Here is a 17,650-nt window from a genome sequence, read left to right as displayed (position 1 = left end):
GCTTGTATGGCTTTTCACACATACTCAAACTAACACACCGACGCCCATAACGTGAAACATGGTCGGGCCCACAATCAATACATGAGCCCTTCTAGACTGTTCTGAGCCACGTAGAACCGTGGTGTTGGCAAACATACTTTCACAGTAGCATTCATCATACAATTCAGGCATGTGCTTCAAATTCCTGCTCCTCCCACGGGGACTCTGTAAGCCGACACATGTTTAATTTATGAATACCTCCATCCATTTGATCTTAAGGAAAACAAAATTATAAGTAAGTCTCCTTATCCCATGAGTCACCCCCTTGACAATAACGAGAACTACTTTGCGCCGGCGAACGTGAGCGTGCTTCACTCCGCGCGCCATCTTTCTTCGTGTGCAGGGCTGCGGAGAGTGTGGTATGTGTGGCATGCATAACTGACCAACCGTCATCACAATAGAGACAGGTCAGTTGTTTTGCGGTTAAGTGGGGTCCCCTGGGCTTGGCCTGTAGAGCCCGGCTCTTTGTCCTACAAGTGATCCTACATCGGCCCCCATCTCAGGGGCATGGGAATTTAACAGTTGATGAGATATTGCTGTTGACACAATGACAAAGAGAGATGTATGTGAAAGGAGTTGCGGCAGTTGAGTAAACCAGATAGAGCCGCCGATAATAGACACAAGATAACAACATGAAACCTGTCTGTCTGTTACACAGCTAACTGTGTGAGCCCTGAGAGTCATCTTTGAATGTGTTACACACCTGGCTGTGTGATTGAGAGGTACGTTGGATGTGTTACACAGCTAACTGTGTGATCCTTGAGAGTTAAGTTGGATGTGTTACACAGCTAACTGTGTGATCCTTGACAGTTATCCTGGATGTGTTACACAGCTAACTGTGTGATCCTTGAGAGGTACGTTGGATGTGTCACACATCTAACTGTGTGATCCTTGAGTGTTACGTTGGATGTGTTACACAGCTAACTGTGTGATCCTTGACAGTTATCCTGGATGTGTCACACAGCTAACTGTGTGATCCTTGAGTGTTACGTTGGATGTGTTACACACCTAACTGTGTGATCCTTGAGTGTTACGTTGGATGTGTTACACCGCTAACTGTGTGATCCTTGACAGTTATCCTGGATGTGTCACACAGCTAACTGTGTGATCCTTGAGTGTTACGTTGGATGTGTTACACACCTAACTGTGTGATCCTTGAGAGGTACGTTGGATGTGTTACACAGCTAACTGTGTGATCCTTGAGAGTTATCCTGGATGTGGTACAAGAGAGCCTCATCAGCAATAAACTGGATCGTGAATGTCGCCACAGTCTCAATCCGCATCACTTCACTGCTCAGTAAAATGGAGCAAATTGAGGAGACTTCTGCTGACTGAATGAGAAGCAGCACAGTCTACACAGCACTTCCTCCTCTCTCTCTCTCTCTCTTTCTGTTTCTCTCCCTCCTACTTCCTCCTCCATAATCCCTCTGTGAGAGCAACTGTCTATCTGGACACTGCTCTCTGATCAAATAAATGTAGATCCACTGCTTCTCCACTGTATAGAACCTAATGAGTGATGTTCTAATAGGAGACGTCAAAGTCCATCCTAAATCAATTAGGCATCCTCAGAGCCGTACAGAGCACCTTCAGTCTGCACATGTACATGCGCGCAGTGTTCAACGCATTCGCCGAGTCCCACATGAAACAATCTATTTCAGCTGAATTTCCTTTACTTTGGTTCCAAAACCGGAGGTTAAATTAAATACCTAATCATCTTTGACACACCGGGTACCCTCGGAGAATCTCAGTTTCCTGTGTGCCAACTGCAATATCCTCACATTCTGCCTTTAATGTCCTCATCCATTTCCATGGAGTCTCTCCCTTCCTCTCCCAGGCCCCGTGCTTCGCGGAGGAGAGCCCGAACCCATGCCAGACAATGTGGTATGATTAAAACATTCACTGGTTCAGAGCAAATGAAGTCCTACACCAGCCTGGGAGAGGTATGTTTTCACTCAAACACAGGCCTCAGAGAGCTCGGTAAAATGATTGCTTACCTCATTGCAAAGAGTTAAAAAAATCCAGCGAAAAAAAAACAAAACGCTGATTGCTAGGTCTCTCTCTTAAGAGAATATAATACTTTCAAGCGTTCTACATCATCATTTAAAAAAAAACCTGTCTGGAAGACTTCTCTGTTATCACAGGGTAGAGTACAGTAGGCTGCGCACTGAAACAGTGAATAGCTTCCACATTGTGTCCAGTGCGGATCCTCTGCCTCATCAGAGACTCAATTTCTTTATGAGTGGCAGATGATGAGCTGATCCTCTGTGACTAACACACTCGAGGGGAAGCCCTGAGGTTTGGACTGTCTTCAGCAGCCACGCACACGCGGACTAGGAGGCATTTAGGCTCGCATAATGAAAGCGATACCCGCGCAAACGGCCAAACCATAATGTCCAGCGCTGACAGGGATTACATTGTAATTGCTAGCAGACTAGAAACAATTTTGTGCACTTTTCAAGCAACGCTGTTCCAGATTTGCATACAGATAACCTGTCAAAGCAGACCCGATTGAACGGGACAGCTCGAATGGACAGACTTGCCTTGTAGGCACTGTGAATTGCACAAGGTGGCATTGATCCAGGCCCAACCACCATCTCAATGCTGCCATGTTGTTAAGAGTAGGACAGTGTGCCAGTAAGCATGCGTGTGTGTGTGTGTGTTTGTGTGTGTGTGTGGGTCTGTCTGTCTGTCTGTCTGTCTTGTGTGTGTGTGTGTGTGTGTGTGTGTGTGTGTGTGTGTGTGTGTGTGTGTGTGTGATATTCCTCTTTGAATAAACATGCTGGGATGTCCACGAGGTTGATATGCCAATACCAACTGCATCACTTCGTCACAACCCACAAACCTGAGAGACAATGATGTGGCTATGACAAGAACACAAATGACTCATATGCGAAAGACGTAAATGAGCGAACGCTAGGATCCAATTTTCAAAATCCCATTGTAAGAAATATTAGCTTATCCACTTCCACATACGAGGATGGATCACCATTAACAATTAATGCCCCTCTGCGACTAATAAGAAATGAAGTCAGCATAATAAGTAGACAGAATATTTTTTAGCACATTTGTTCTCCCACTCATAATTATTCTCTATTATTTATCTAAAATGTCGAGTAGTAAGTCTACGCTCTGATTTTCTGCACTGAGGGAGAATATATTTCATCTAGCTCAAACAAATTCCTCATTCAATTATTCTTTCAATGTTTAAAATATGTTGGTGTTCTGGGGTTAAAACAAGACTATGTGGCCTACAAAATTCCAATGTATGTGTCACTTACAAAGCTCTTTTTTATCGCATGCCACAGATGCTGAATATCACCATTACTTCTGACCACCTCAGACCTCTGGTGCAGATGAAGCATTACTAGAAAGCAACAATCCCACTGTTAGCTCTTGTTAAAAGCCAACCACTCAAAATCAATACTTTTTGCTTCGCCCGTCAGGCAAAATCCAACTCGTCCACACTGTGTGTTTTTGGTCTGGACTGGACCTGTGGGGGTGGACCACACAAATAAACAACGCTCAATCTGTCCGGCTCCGGGTCTCTCTCCTGAGTGGCCGGCAGCTGGCCACAGTATCAGTCGAGCAGCAGATTAAGCAGAACACATCAACATTATTACACCCTTTTGGCCGAGCTCCACGGCCACATAAAAACAGAAGCGCAGGCAGCCGCAGTGGCGGCAGCGGCGGCGGCAGCAGCAGGCCCTAGCGAGCCTCTGCCAACATGTCGAACGTGACCTTGTTCTGAGACACCAGAGCCAGTGGCACACAGACACAGAAAGAGGGACACACAGACACCACCATTTTTTTTTCTTTCTTTTTTTTCTGCGTGCGGTTACAGCTCCCGGGAGCTCTCGCTCGCTCGCTCGCACGGCGAGGAGACAGGAATTCCTGTGAGCCTTTAAAGAAGCGGGAGTGTCACGCCACTTCCCTGAATTTCACACGGACATCAAGGTTACCGGGCATAGCTCTAGAGGAGGTGAATACTTTCCACTAAACCTGAGTCTGCAGGGCCATTATGGCACTCAGGCTTAGAAGAGGGGGTGGGTGGTTTGTTATGGTCAGCCAGCCAACGGATTTACACAGCAAGTGGGACAAGTCCTTCGACTGAATATTTCACTCGGAATCAAAGTTATGTTGGGCAAAAGAAAATGCCAAGCTCATGTGATACGACGTGCATTCATTGACTGAACAAAAGGAAGCCTATAAGGCCTGAGATTCCGGCTATATTTAGTGCTCGTATCTCATCTTGGATTTGTGTCTGATCTGTTTCCTGTAACTGCTAGGGGAATAGAGCTTCACGCCGACGAGCAGTGAACACTGTCAGGTTAATCATTTTTACGCGATAAAATCACAAAGTAGCAGGGAGACTGCTTGTCTCTGACAAAAAACAACAACAACAACAACAAAAAGCCGGATTCCAAAAAATAAGTAATGAAAAGCATGGATTTCGCTCTTCCAAGAACAAGACTGAGGTGTTTAGACTTGTCTCAATCTGTTTGGATCCCCACTAAGCAGCTGCTGGCTTGGCCTCGCCACCACCGCATGAATGTTATCTACCGTCTGCAGTCGATGGGTTCTGAAATGGGGAAGCGATGACTGCACTGGATTCCCCCCCAGCTGTGGAGTTAATTGCATCAGCTGTATTTTATCTGAATTACCAGGTGAAGAAAGCGGAACCAAATTGCTGTATAAATATGTAATAATACGCTTTATTTTTGCAGACGCAAATTGTAAAATCTCCTTTTGATCATGATGATGCCGTTCCTTTCAGAAGGCCTGGTTTGAAAAGCAGCATAATAAAATCATTCATTCTATACCAGCTAATGAAATGAAAACAAATCGATGACCAGACCGAATATATGGAATGTAACACATTCTGAGAGCACGTCTGTCATACATTTCATCTGGGCACACCCGTTGTGGATAAAAATAAAACATGTATATGCCAAAATGTCTGCACTACAAATCTTAGCAGTACCATTTATGGCCCTTGTTCCTCATTTTTACTGGCTGTAATGCACACAAAAGACAATGCCCAGGGGTCTCGCTAAAAGCCTGATTACACCACAACAGGGTTTTAGCTCACTTATCAAGGGCACTTTGTTCCCTCTGACGGCACCGTCCAAATAGTCACCTAGAAGCCAAGACAGACTGTCACGGGGAGAGCCAAGATATCACAGCCCTGCCTCCTCCCCACATCCCCTCCCTCTCCATGACAACAGCCACATGGCCCATGGCCTCCCAGTTCTCGCTCCTTTTCTTCTACTCTTTCCCCCTCTCTTTTTCTCCAACTCTCTCTCTCTCTCCCTCTCCTTCTCTTTTCTGCTCCTACTCTCTTCCCCCCCTCTCAAGAGCACCTATAACTCTCTACTTGCCCACACAGCCCATTCACTCACATGGGCCTTGATGCTACTCTTTTTTTTGTCGCTGGATAAAACTTACGAGTCGTGAATCTGCTCAGTGCTCTGCACCCTATAGTGCTTGCTGTCTTCAGGCTTAAATAGAGCAAGGAGTCCACGGTGGTGGCATAAGACTCCCAGAAAAAAAAAAAATCTCTGCTCAGCCACAGTATTGAATGCAGCTGTGAATTTGACAGAAATGGATGGGAACTGACCCTGACAGTGCTGAGAGAGGGAAACGAGAGGGAAAGAGTCCGTCAAAGCAGCAGCAAAAAAAAAAAAAAATTAAACCTGTTGTGAAATATTATCCCCTGGTCCTTTGTATGGAGAGGGAGGCTGTGTGAACAAAGAGGGGCCCGGAGTGGGGTAGAGGTCTCTGAAGCAGAGTGGCAGCACAAAGCAAAGAGGGACATGCCTGGAACATGCTTCAGTCCACGGCACCTCAGCAGCCATACATAATGCAGCCGCGCCGGGTCTGCCTCTGTGCACACTGGGAAGAGGAGCGGCATAATTTCACACCACATTTACGACAAAACAGCATCTTATCAGCGACTGATGTGGCTATTATTTTTTTTAACACAGTACACGTATATGAATATATGACACAAATGAAACGATTCTAGCTACACAAATATACGTAAAAAAATATACACAAATGCATAAAATTAAGCCAGGCTTGTTTTACTAGGTGCTCAGCAGAGTCGGTGTTGATCCTAGAAGTGATTTGCTTAATTGGAGCACAGCTGGACATGTCTGGGAGTGGGATGGGCTCGGAGAGATGACTGGCACCTCGGAATATTTCCCCTGGTGATTTACGTCTTTGTTTTTTGGCATTAGGAGATACAATGCTTCGCAAAAACCGCATGTGGTTTCTCACAGCAAACAGGGAGTTTAGACTACCAGTCGTCTGGTATACCGATACTTTAGTTAGCCTCGCACACGACCGCACTCTCAATCGTGTAATGACCTCTTTCTGAAACTCATAGCTCTTATTTGAGGTCGTTTTAATGACAGGGACGCATATCTATAATTCAGGTTTACCAGTAATTGTACTATTGGTGAACAAAACACTATATCAAAAGCATTGTAAGCCTTCCATTTGTGCTCTCTGACGGAGCATCTTTTTGTCAACTCGAAAGCCCTTTTCTGACAGCAGTCAAGCTGTCAGTGCCCTTTCCTCTTCTCCTCTAAGACAGGCTTTTCTCTCGCTGGCAATATACTGCAAGATGAATACCTCAGGGAGAAACTCAAGGATGAACCACTACCATTTGAATATAACAGACTCGCAAGAAATGCCACAATGATGCTTAGATGCTTGGGCACAATGCAGAGGGAAAATAGAACCGGCTATGGAAAAGCACAACTCTAAAAGACTCAGTTAACTGTGTGATGAATATATTTTCATGCTGTCCATCCAAATAGGGAAGCATTTACTCTATACACACAACAACAGGATGCGGGGCCGGGAGATTGGTTGGTCCAATATAAAGCAGAGGAAAGCTCGGGAGGGCCGTTTCAGTTCTACCATACTGAGTGCTGACGATACAACTGCTGCTGGCCGCCCAAGGGGCCCTGAGTGGACATTACGGATTACTTCGTTAGCTTATATTAGGCCCGAAGTCATGTGAACCGACCAGGAAAGATACATCGTCTATTACTCCCCTTCTCCTGCCTTTACCTAATGAAACTCTAAACTAGATTTGCTCCAAGACAGATTATCATTATAGACACAGCGGCTTGCTTTGCGCTGAGTGGCCCAATATCTTTCATAACACCACCCCACACATACCCTCCTTCAGCAGGATGCTATGGTTCGTTAAATATTAATAGATACTCTGGGGTGAATTTGAAATAATCCAAATGTTATTTCCAACTCCAATGAACTTTTTTTTTTTTTTTAAATCAGGTCCAACTTTCAGCATTTGGTTTGATCAGCCCAAACGTCGAGGACAGAGCCTGTCACACACAGTAGTTCCACTGTTCCTGTTTTGTAGCCTCTAACAACAGCTGAGTGAGAGTCTCCCATTCAGCGAGTTGGAGGAAAGCCTTGCACTCAAGGATCTATGTAAACAGAACCTGGCTCAGTCCAAGCCGAGAGAGAGAGAGAGAGAAAGAGAGAGAGAGAAGAGAGAGAGACAGAGAGAGAGAGGAGACTCAGGCCAAGGCCAGCGGCACAGGAGGCCACAGAGCAGAGCAAGAGAGCAAGCCTGCGCTGCGCTGTGCGGCGCTGCACTGGGGATATCCCCGGGCTGAGTTAGGGCCGCTCACCCCAAACTCCAGGGCCAGTGTCTCCTGGAGCCCTGAGATGGAAAACACCTGGACCTGCAGCAGCATGTCACGCATCGCGCCCCACCAGATGAGAAGCACAGCCAGAGATGTTTCTGAGCCAAAAAGAAAAGGGGGACTAAAAAAACATCTTTGAAATAATCCTCAGAAAATGGTGGATGGTTGAGTGTTGCTCATGAGAGATGAAATATACACAGTGCTCTATCGCTTCCACTGCGAGGACAGATGGCATTCTCACAGAGGACTGCAACACATCTGGAAGCGTCAGGAGTTGCCTGGCGGTGTGCTATTAGACTTGTTGTAGCTCCTCTCAAGTTAGAATAAGCCAAGTCCTCGTAATGGCTATCTTGTGGCTGTTGAGGAAAACGAATCATTCTGCCTAGGTAGTTATAATCCTTTTGTTACCCTGTCCTTCAGCTACTGAGCACAACATCTGGCACGTGTCAACGCAATGACAGCACAGTTGCCAGAACGTCAGACTAGAGGCGAGGCTAGGCTAGCGCTCGACAATCAGATCCCATCCAAGATCACAAGCATTGGAGACCACTTCCTTTTTTTCCTCTCATTTCTCTGCAGTTTCCAGCGTCGTCTGACCAATAATTCTGCGCCGCACTGGTTTCCTTGTAATTATTGTTATGTGCCATGCCCAAATGATTTAACCACTGTGGCCGATGGCAGTCTGGCATGATTAGCGAGCCATATTTCCATAATGCATGGAAATTGAAAGCGATAAATAGATGAGTGAAAATCTATGTTTCCCATAATTCAGGGCATGTGTCCCGCATTGTTAACGTGTCAGTTAATGTAGTGTGACTGGAGTCTGCTCTAAGGGCCGAGATCCCTCCGCTTGCGAGAGCGACTCTTGACAAACACTGTTAGGCAACAAGAGGAATAATGCACCACAGGTTTGACAAGTGGCCCTCAGATTAAAAACTCACCCTGAATGGTATAAATTGGTGGACATAAAGAAACGTAAAGAATGCGAGCTGAAGCGAAGGCAGTCTGTGATGCATGGAAAGTCCATACTTCCTCACACCGACGGGAGAGCCAAGACATAAATTTATGGCCAGCAAGGGTCTCAGCCCAAACGCCTGAGAGCAATGAAGTACTTGTTACATGGACACTTTAACATTCATTTGATTTGAAATCTAGATCCAGACATTTGGATTGACAAAACATGAGAAAGAATTGGTAGAATAGAAGTGTTGATTGTGTGAGTATGTACCACAAGTCTTTATTCAGCTTCAGCAAAACTGCACGCAATAGTCAGGCTCATACCTGTCCAGTTGATTATGTAAAATCCAGACTCATAATTATTATAGTTCTCTGAATAGTGACTGAGCTTTTATCAACTTAATCACCACTAAAACTTATTTCACAGCCAAACCTCACAATAATCTGGCTGGAGCAAAGTCATTAGGTACACTCCGGAATAAGGTTACATAATTTCTGTCTTTTTTTTTTTTTTTTTTTTTAACAACGCTTGCTTGCGATCAAATTATATAACAGCAGTAATGAAACGGTGCAGCCACTGTGTAAACAAAAACAAATGATGGGGAGGGCAATAGAAGTGTAAACTGCTGACTGCAGCAAATCTTCCCGAGGGTAGGGCTGGTTCGATTCCGTCCACCGCAGATACACGGTTCATGTGCCCCCCCTTCACCAGCAATCCATACCTACTCGGGAGTATAAAGGTCACTTTTACAGGTGTGCAGGCTCACAATCTGCCCAGAGAGGCACACCGCATGCTGAACACATCTTTCTGGCTGCGGCGGCACAATCGTCTCTGCTCTGTTGACTCAGTTCAGATGGAGCCTGACAGAGGCGTGACACAGATTATAGTGATACTCGCCGAGTCAGGCCAGAGCCTGGTATTAAGTTTTAATGCCACAAGGCAACACTGTGGCCTTTAAAGAGCCCTCTGTGTGTGTGTGTGTGTGTGTGTGTGTGAGTGTTAGCATAAGAGAATGCGAAAGAGAGACAGAGAGGGAGAAAGAGAGAAAATGCCTGTGTGTGTGTTTGCATGTGTGTAAGAAAGAGACAAATAGAAAGGGGGAAAAGGCAGGACGAGAGAGCAGGAGAGAGTGTGTGTGTCCCATTCAGCAGGTCAGATTCCTTGACTGGGCCTTGTCAGTTGTGTGCCCACTCAAACAAACACTGACAGCCTCTTTACATTTGCAAAAGCCTTGCAGCAGCTGTGCTTATCCTCGCACATGGCAATGAATTAAGTTTTAGAGCACATGGCACCGAGTTACGTTTTAGACCACCACACTGCCGTGCAGACGTCCAAAGCTGCCCCCCCACCCCCACCTCCCCACCCGCACTTGTCATTTCCAATTACCTCCACTGCCATCTCTCTCTTCCTCTCTCTCTCGCTCTGTCCTTTAACACTGAAGACATGCTTTAACGGGTGTCTTCATCTCTGGTCTTTCTTCTAACTGTCACAAATGCAAACAACACGCTTTGTGTGAGTGTGTGTGTGTGTGTGTGTGTCTGTGTGTGTGTGTGTCTGTGTGTGTGTGTGTGATCACAGGGATGTGCTTATCTGGTGTAGACAAGTGTCTTTTTTAGCTTGTTGCGAAGGCCCATTTGTTCTTTCATCCACTTCTTCTTAAGCCAAGCATGTATAATAGTCTTACACTAATTGAGTTGAGGTTAAACTGCAAGGGCTGAGGTGCTTCCGAGAGCACAGACACACTGAAGTCCACTGTGACTAGTTGGGTTCTTCCTCCAAATATACACTGTGTTCGGGATGACACAGGTATTCTTTCACCTGGTCCAGCTGGATTTTTGTTTTCACCTGCGACATGCAGCTTTGGATTGCTTTCCCAAACGTATAAAAGAACTCACAAATAAAAGAAATCCATGTACAACAACCTGATTGATTTAACCGATTTGACTGATTTAGTGAAGCACAGTCCTTTTGAGTGAAGTGGTCATGAGATGTGACTCACCGCAGTATTTACCACGCCTTAACTTTGTACACGTACGCGAACAGAGCAACGCGAAACACCAAATAAACTCTGCATAGAAGTTAGAACAGGAAATATTTCAGACGAAAGATTTCAATGGCTCATTCTGTTTGAAAAACTGCATGGTACTGTAGGTCAGGCCTACTGCAAGGCTTTAGGGTACCAGGTCATACAGTAATACATTTCTCCTCCTTTTCTCCTGGAAGTGTGTGTGTGTGTGTGTGTGTGTGTGTGTGTGTGTGTGTGTGTGTGTGTGTGTGTGTCACTAAATCACCTCTGACATGTACATAGTCCAGTTTTATTATTTCCTTATTGAAATACTGGAGTATCTACCACAATATCTCCCATCCTCATATTTGTCAAACAAATCACCCTCTCCATGGTGTTCTGTGTGTGGCAGTGAACACAGTGCTTGTCATTTATCTGACATTGAGCTGAACTGGTCTTACTGGTGAGGAGACTTTGGTTACCTTTTCTGTTGGAGGAAGCATAGGTTGCATTGCTTCCTCCAACAGAAAACACTGGGACATTAATGTAAAGTGGAACTAATATTGCAACTGTGTGAAGTCATATCAGAATAGGACAACGAAAACAATGACTTCATGGCTATCTTAAGGCCTCATATGAAGCGTCTTGATCCTGAGGTCAATCACTAATTTTAGTTTCAGCAAAGGCTACATTTGTTCACATTAAATTAGACGGTTCCAGCAGCTATAGGCTATAAAGTGGGCATCCAGCTTTCTGAACGAAACCGACATGCTCAAGACAATCCTCCATAAGCTACATTGGTGTCTACACCACTCTGAACTCAGTGGCCGTTTTGGGTTCACCAAGATAGCATAGTGCTTCGATCACCAATAGATTGACAACAAAAAGACTGCCAATGTAAACCGGGTTAGTAGTCGCGGATGGCGAAAGAACCCGGAAAAGCCAGAGGCGAAATGTGGCTGCCTGAGAATAGCAAACAAAGCGATTCTGGGGTCAACTACCAGGCTACAGATATTCTTAGAGATCCGTTTTACGAACACACCTCAATAAACAGATGTATTGGCCCATTTCTGAAGTAATAATGTGCGTCCAATAAACAAGCAACTCCCATCTGGTTGAAGCAACGCTTGATAGATAGCCTACGTCTAAGAGCACATAAACAAATGGCAAATGTGCTTACATTAGTCTAATATTTCTAATGCATGATTCTGGGGTAATTTTGGACAGGCTATTTCTAAGTGTAAGCATTTAAAGGTACAAGTTAACACAATGTTCCAAGCTTTTCCAGAGAGACATTTAAATCAAACGCACACTTACAAATTTCTTTTGAATGATATTCCTCTTGGGTCTTTCCCTGCTCATTCTGCAATCCAGATTGTATTCGCTAAAGATTGGGTCGCCACATTAATTTTGATGTAGGCTACTATTTATGGTTCCGTTGTTATAACACGTGATAATTTAAATCCCGGGTAGCGATATGGCGAGGTAGACCGAGATTGTTTTATTCCTGTGTTCGATTCTGCAGAATCACAAATCGCTTCACGAAGATTCCAAAATATATATCCAAGAAGAGGAAAGCCCGGTTCAACCAGAAAAATCACAACGGCATAGCATGTCCACGATAAAGCATTTCAGGATCTTCCATTAGGCATACAAAAAGCGTCGTCAATCCTCCAGAAAGCGCAGCCCCGCAATCGCAGCAATGTCCCCCTTGATGGTTATATATCGTTAAATGTTACATTGTGTCGGGGCAGATGCTATATATATCGGTGAAAATGAAGTCCAGAGTTATTTGGCCGTTGTTATCAGATAATGTGCGAACTCCTCGGCACCAATGTTATTACGAACTGCTCGTGTCTTTCTTCGGCAGCACAGTCCTATCACAACCCATGACCACATTTCGCGGTAACTTTAAATGACTGCAACTTTACTGTCGACAATAAAATGCATAAACACGATCCTCAATTTGTAGCTTTTATGGTGACTAACTATATTCAGTGAACAAAAACGTAAGCGAGACTATGTATCAGATCATTTAGGTTATTTTGTAGCATAATGCGGTAGCCGAAAGATATTAACAACCAAACATGAACATTCTAGATTGTTCAGATATCAGGTTACTTCAAACAGGTCAAGTGCCGTCAGTAAAGCCAGTTTGCAAAGCTAAAAGCATTAGTGATCAAAGGCCTTTTCCACAAGCAGAAACGGTGCTGTCCCGGTGGTCTTGTGTGCTTTATTTATATCAAATTACAAGAGGGGTAGCCTTCCCTAACTGTAATTTACTTCGCTTGCGAGGTAGGCTATAGCTCATATTGTTGCACGGTGACCTTCCTGTGCAGTGACCTAACTATCTTCTATTAAACTAGCCTACACAACACAGAGGATATGAAGCCCATGTTTCAGGTGGCATGAAAAAGCATACTCTGTTATCCGAAGTCTTCTTCCTCTTCTTCTTCTTACTTTCAACTTTTAAACTATCTAACCATCAACATTAAACCATGGGTTGTCAAACTCATAGGTAGTGGACCGGATTTGTTGGAATGAGACCTCGTGAGGGCTATCTTGCAGCTACTGTATATCAGAGTGTTGATGATAGGCCCTACTCATTTACCCACTTATGAGCAAACACATCATGTACTGCAGCCAGATGCTCTTTCTCCCTGGAATGATTTTCCATGCTTTTGTGTGCCTTTCCCTTTCTGAGGATGGTATAGTGCTAGGTTTAGTAGCTAAATATTGTTAATTACAGATTTATTGTTAGGGTGGGCGAATGAACCCTGCTGGTGGGCCTGATCTGGCTGACACCCTTGCATTAAAGTGTCTATCAGCAACTATTAAACTACCTGTCTATCAACATGTATTAGCCTAAACTATCTACATTCATTCAACTATGCGCAACATCATTAAACTATCTGTTTATCAACAACTTTAAACTATACATTCAACTTTTAAACAATCAATATTCATTAGTGTATCATCATCCATTAGACTGTCTATCAACATTCATTTAATTGATCTGCCTATCAATATTCATTACACATTCTGTCCATCAACATCCATTAAACTACCTGTCTATCATTAACGTTTAAAATATCATCAACTTTAATTTAACTATGCAACCACTATGTCTATCCTAGCAACATCTTAGTACTCATCTCTGCATCTGTTTTGCATATTTTTTTTGCATTTTCATGCACTGGCAATTCCTTAGAATAGAAATTCTATTTTTTTTGTCATGCAGTCTTCAGCCAGTTTGTGGCTGGATCTTGCCTTTGATATTTCATGGGTAGAGGCAGGGAGAGATACTGTAGGCTACACACCAAAATATACCACACCACAACAAAAAAAAACATTCAACAATAAGGGCCTATATGAAACGAATGGAACACACAATGTCAACTTAATATATATATATATATATATATATATATATATATATATATATTACATACTATATACATTTTAATATATTTTTAAACACATATATAGTAGGCCTGTAAATTCCAAATGTATCATGAATGCAAGCTTGAGATTCACGAAATGAAAAGGCAGAATTACCCAGCTATGTTCGGGTGGTTGGGACCATGATGATTTCCCTCTGATATACTGGAGCAATATGTCAGAAAACTATATATGCCTATTACAATAATTTACACAGCAGCATTTGCGATTAACATATCTTAAAGGTCCCTCGAGTATCACACATATTACACAAAAGATGAGTTGTCTGCTGTTTTTATCTTTCTGGATGCTTTTAAAACATTGAAATGTTTTTGTATGTTAAAGCATTTCCAGAGAAATGGATTGATTAAATCATACCACCATCTTACCAACATTTCTTTCTTTCAAATATTCCCAATAACTGCAACATGAAAGAAGCACAAACATCTCTCTTCGTTGACACCAAACATACCCAATAATTTGAGTCAAGTGTCTCAATAAAATTGGAAATATTTGTATTCTATAAGCTCTGTTGAATTTCAATCCTTTATAGGCCTATTTTTAATTCAAATATCTAAGACCTCCATTTTGAATGAAGTGATACAATAGCCTATATTAAAAGTGAAGTCAGCAATTGTACAGGAAGTCGTGTTTGTTAATATTATCAGGGGCCTAATGAAACAGACCTGTAGCTTACCCTTCCCTGCAGCTTTCCCAACACAGGGTTTTGTTATTGCGTGGGGGACATGCAAGCACTTTGTTTCCAGTTTTTGGGACCTGGGCTGCTCACAGAATGGGCAGCTAGCGTGTGGTGAGACAATTGCTGAATGTAACAAGAAAAATGTATGGGCTTGAAATCACATTCGATCACTGTGCCTTTAAGCATGATTTTAAAAAGAATGATCACAGTTACATTTCATTGATTTTGCATCAGTAACGTAATAAACGGACAACTGTAGAATCCCAGTCCACTGACACAATAGTTTAATTGCTTTGTAACAAAGGGGACCCCCTTTTGTAGAGAGAGTACCAACCGCAATCTGAGTCCTCAAGGATTATACCAAGCCCCTCTCCATGGTAATCTAAGGATTATTTCTAAAAATAAATGTTTAATTCAGCCATGGCACAGAGGATTGGGGAGATCTGTGGAATTCCTCCACTTATCTCATCTGAATGTACAGACATGTCTAAACCATATCTCTCCATCACACCTACATCTGTATGGTATGGGCCATATAGGGTAGGGGTGGTTTTGCTGCAGAAGATGGAGGAATAGATTCTTGGATGCAAAGCGAAACAGTAATTTAGTGTTCAAACAAGAAAGGGGAGCACTTTTTCCAAAATGCACATTATCCTTACGTTATCTTTTCCCGGATATTCTAGGATGGATGTTTGAGTTTGTACTCAGGCCAACCGCTGTGTGTAAATTACATTTGTTGTTGTTTAGTTCTGATACTGGTGTATGTCTGATGTCACATGATGTCACAATCCAGTAGTCTGTGCACTGTGTGTTCAGTTTTCATACGGGGGAGGCCCCAGGGGCCACGTCTCGCTTTTTAAAACACTGAAGTGACAAATAAAACTCTCTAATCCCCACTCCCCTTTAACACACACACACTTTCTCTCATTCATTCATTCTCTCTCTCTCTCTCTCTCTCTTTCTCACACACACACACACACACACACACACACACACACAGCTAGACTACTAATGTTTTGTTACAGTTTTTCACAATTGCTAAAACACTAACCAACCAATATAAGTTCAGAGTGTACACAGGTGAACAGTGCATGTTCATACAATGGACACAAATATCAGTGAGGCATTCAGAGTATATTTAGGCTGTACTTACCTCTCATTTACAGTACTGAAATGCCTGTCAGTTTTTCACAATTGCACACACATTTTTTTTTTTTTTTAAACCTTCCACCCTTTTCTCAAAACTGTAAACACAAACTCCCATTCTCAATATTATTTTTCTGGATTTACAGTAAATGTTGAATCCACTGAGTTATGAAGTTATGTTATGAGTAATGCTAGTGTTTTCATTTTGACTACATGTTTGGTTTTGAGCACAAGTAGCTGTTTTGAGGTGATTGTTCAATGTTGTTTTGCATGAGGTTGTCAGAGGTTTTGTGAATGTAGTTTGTGATTCAGGGTTTGTGTAACAGTTTTGAAGGGTGGAAGGTTTCTAAAAATGTCAAGTAAAGAAAATTTCACAGTTAGTTTTCCAGAGACACCGAATTCATATCTATACATTGAATTTGTATGCATAACACTTTGTTGTGAGGGGGAGTCAATGGCTTTTATATAAAATCCTGGAACACAAAAAGAGAGCTAGCACTGGATTATTGCAATCTGAGCTCAGACGCAAATCCTTTGCTAATTATTAATCTTATGTGTTTACTGCATATCAGACTGCCATCACATCTGATAAAGTTATTAGGAAGGACCAAGGGAAATCACTTGAACCCATTGCCACCGAAGCAGAGCTGATGCTTGTCAATCATGGTAGACTGGGGGTCTCCAACAGGTAGCTCACGAGTTACCAGCAGCTCCCCACTTGTTTCTAAGTATCCCAAAAGGTTTGAAGAAGATGTTCATAAATCAGATATTGTCACTTGGGAAACATGTTAAAATTCCTATGAAATCAAATTCACAGTCTACAAAGAGAGAAGGGAACTGAGTTGAAAGAAACCTATAAAAAGCATAAATCTTATTCAGCAGTTTTAGGTGGAGATCAGCTATGGTAATACATGCTAATACTAACATAAGCTCTTGGCCATGTCCGTTGTGTCAAAGTAGCTCTCGGAGGGAAAAAGGTTGCATTCCCCTTTGGTACAGTAGCCTACATTATTTGAGTCATTGTTTGGTAAGGAGATGTAAGACCAGACCAAGTTACAACAAGCCTTCATATTGTCACAGGCCTGAGTGACCCACTGACATATAGACACACAACTACAACTGTTTTTTTAATCCTTTCTCTCCTACACACAGCAACATCTGATACGACAACTCAACCAATTTTTTTGTTTCGTTTTCATTTCCAAATAAAGGGGTCTCAATATATGGAGCATGTTATCCTATTCTATACATTGTCAACCTGCACTGGATATTCCTCTCATTGTCCTGACAATCGATACATGATAATAACAATGACAACACTGACACACTGACACTGATACTGTTATAGTGAGGACTTGCGCATGTAACAGTATCTTATTCTTTGTGTTATAAGTTTGAAGTGGAGGTCCATGACAGACAAGTCCTCCATGGAGAAGCTCCTTTCATTAAAGACACACAATGAGGAATTTCTACTCAATATTCACTCAAAACTGAAGTCTGACCCTGTAGTAGAGGGATTCTCGTGGTGATCAAGATAACAGTACATGTCATAGCAGCAGATCTCTAGAAGGTCTAGAATGTCTAATATCCCCCAGTCTAAAATGTAATTTAAGGATTTCTCCAGTATCTAATGGAATGCATTTAAGGAGATCCCATGACTCCATTTGAAACAGCAG

At 42.9% G+C, this 17,650-nt stretch overlaps 1 protein-coding gene across 1 annotated transcript in view; it reads right to left on the bottom strand.

Annotated features, from left to right (window-relative positions):
- The window catches only part of jarid2a (jumonji and AT-rich interaction domain containing 2a), a 44,709-nt gene extending 32,187 nt beyond the window's left edge, over positions 1–12,522 (bottom strand). The window contains exon 1 of the mRNA XM_062538718.1: positions 12,005–12,522. Coding sequence (XP_062394702.1) covers positions 12,005–12,049 — 45 coding nt within the window. The 5' untranslated portion in view covers positions 12,050–12,522. The remainder of the gene's footprint in view (positions 1–12,004) is intronic.
- Positions 12,523–17,650: the final 5,128 nt, after the last annotated feature.

The sequence above is a fragment of the Sardina pilchardus genome, chromosome 6 (assembly GCF_963854185.1).
Source record: "Sardina pilchardus chromosome 6, fSarPil1.1, whole genome shotgun sequence".
Classification (NCBI taxonomy): domain Eukaryota; kingdom Metazoa; phylum Chordata; class Actinopteri; order Clupeiformes; family Clupeidae; genus Sardina; species Sardina pilchardus.
The sequence above is the reverse complement of the archived record's forward strand: the minus strand, read 5'-3'. Positions and strand labels throughout refer to the sequence as shown.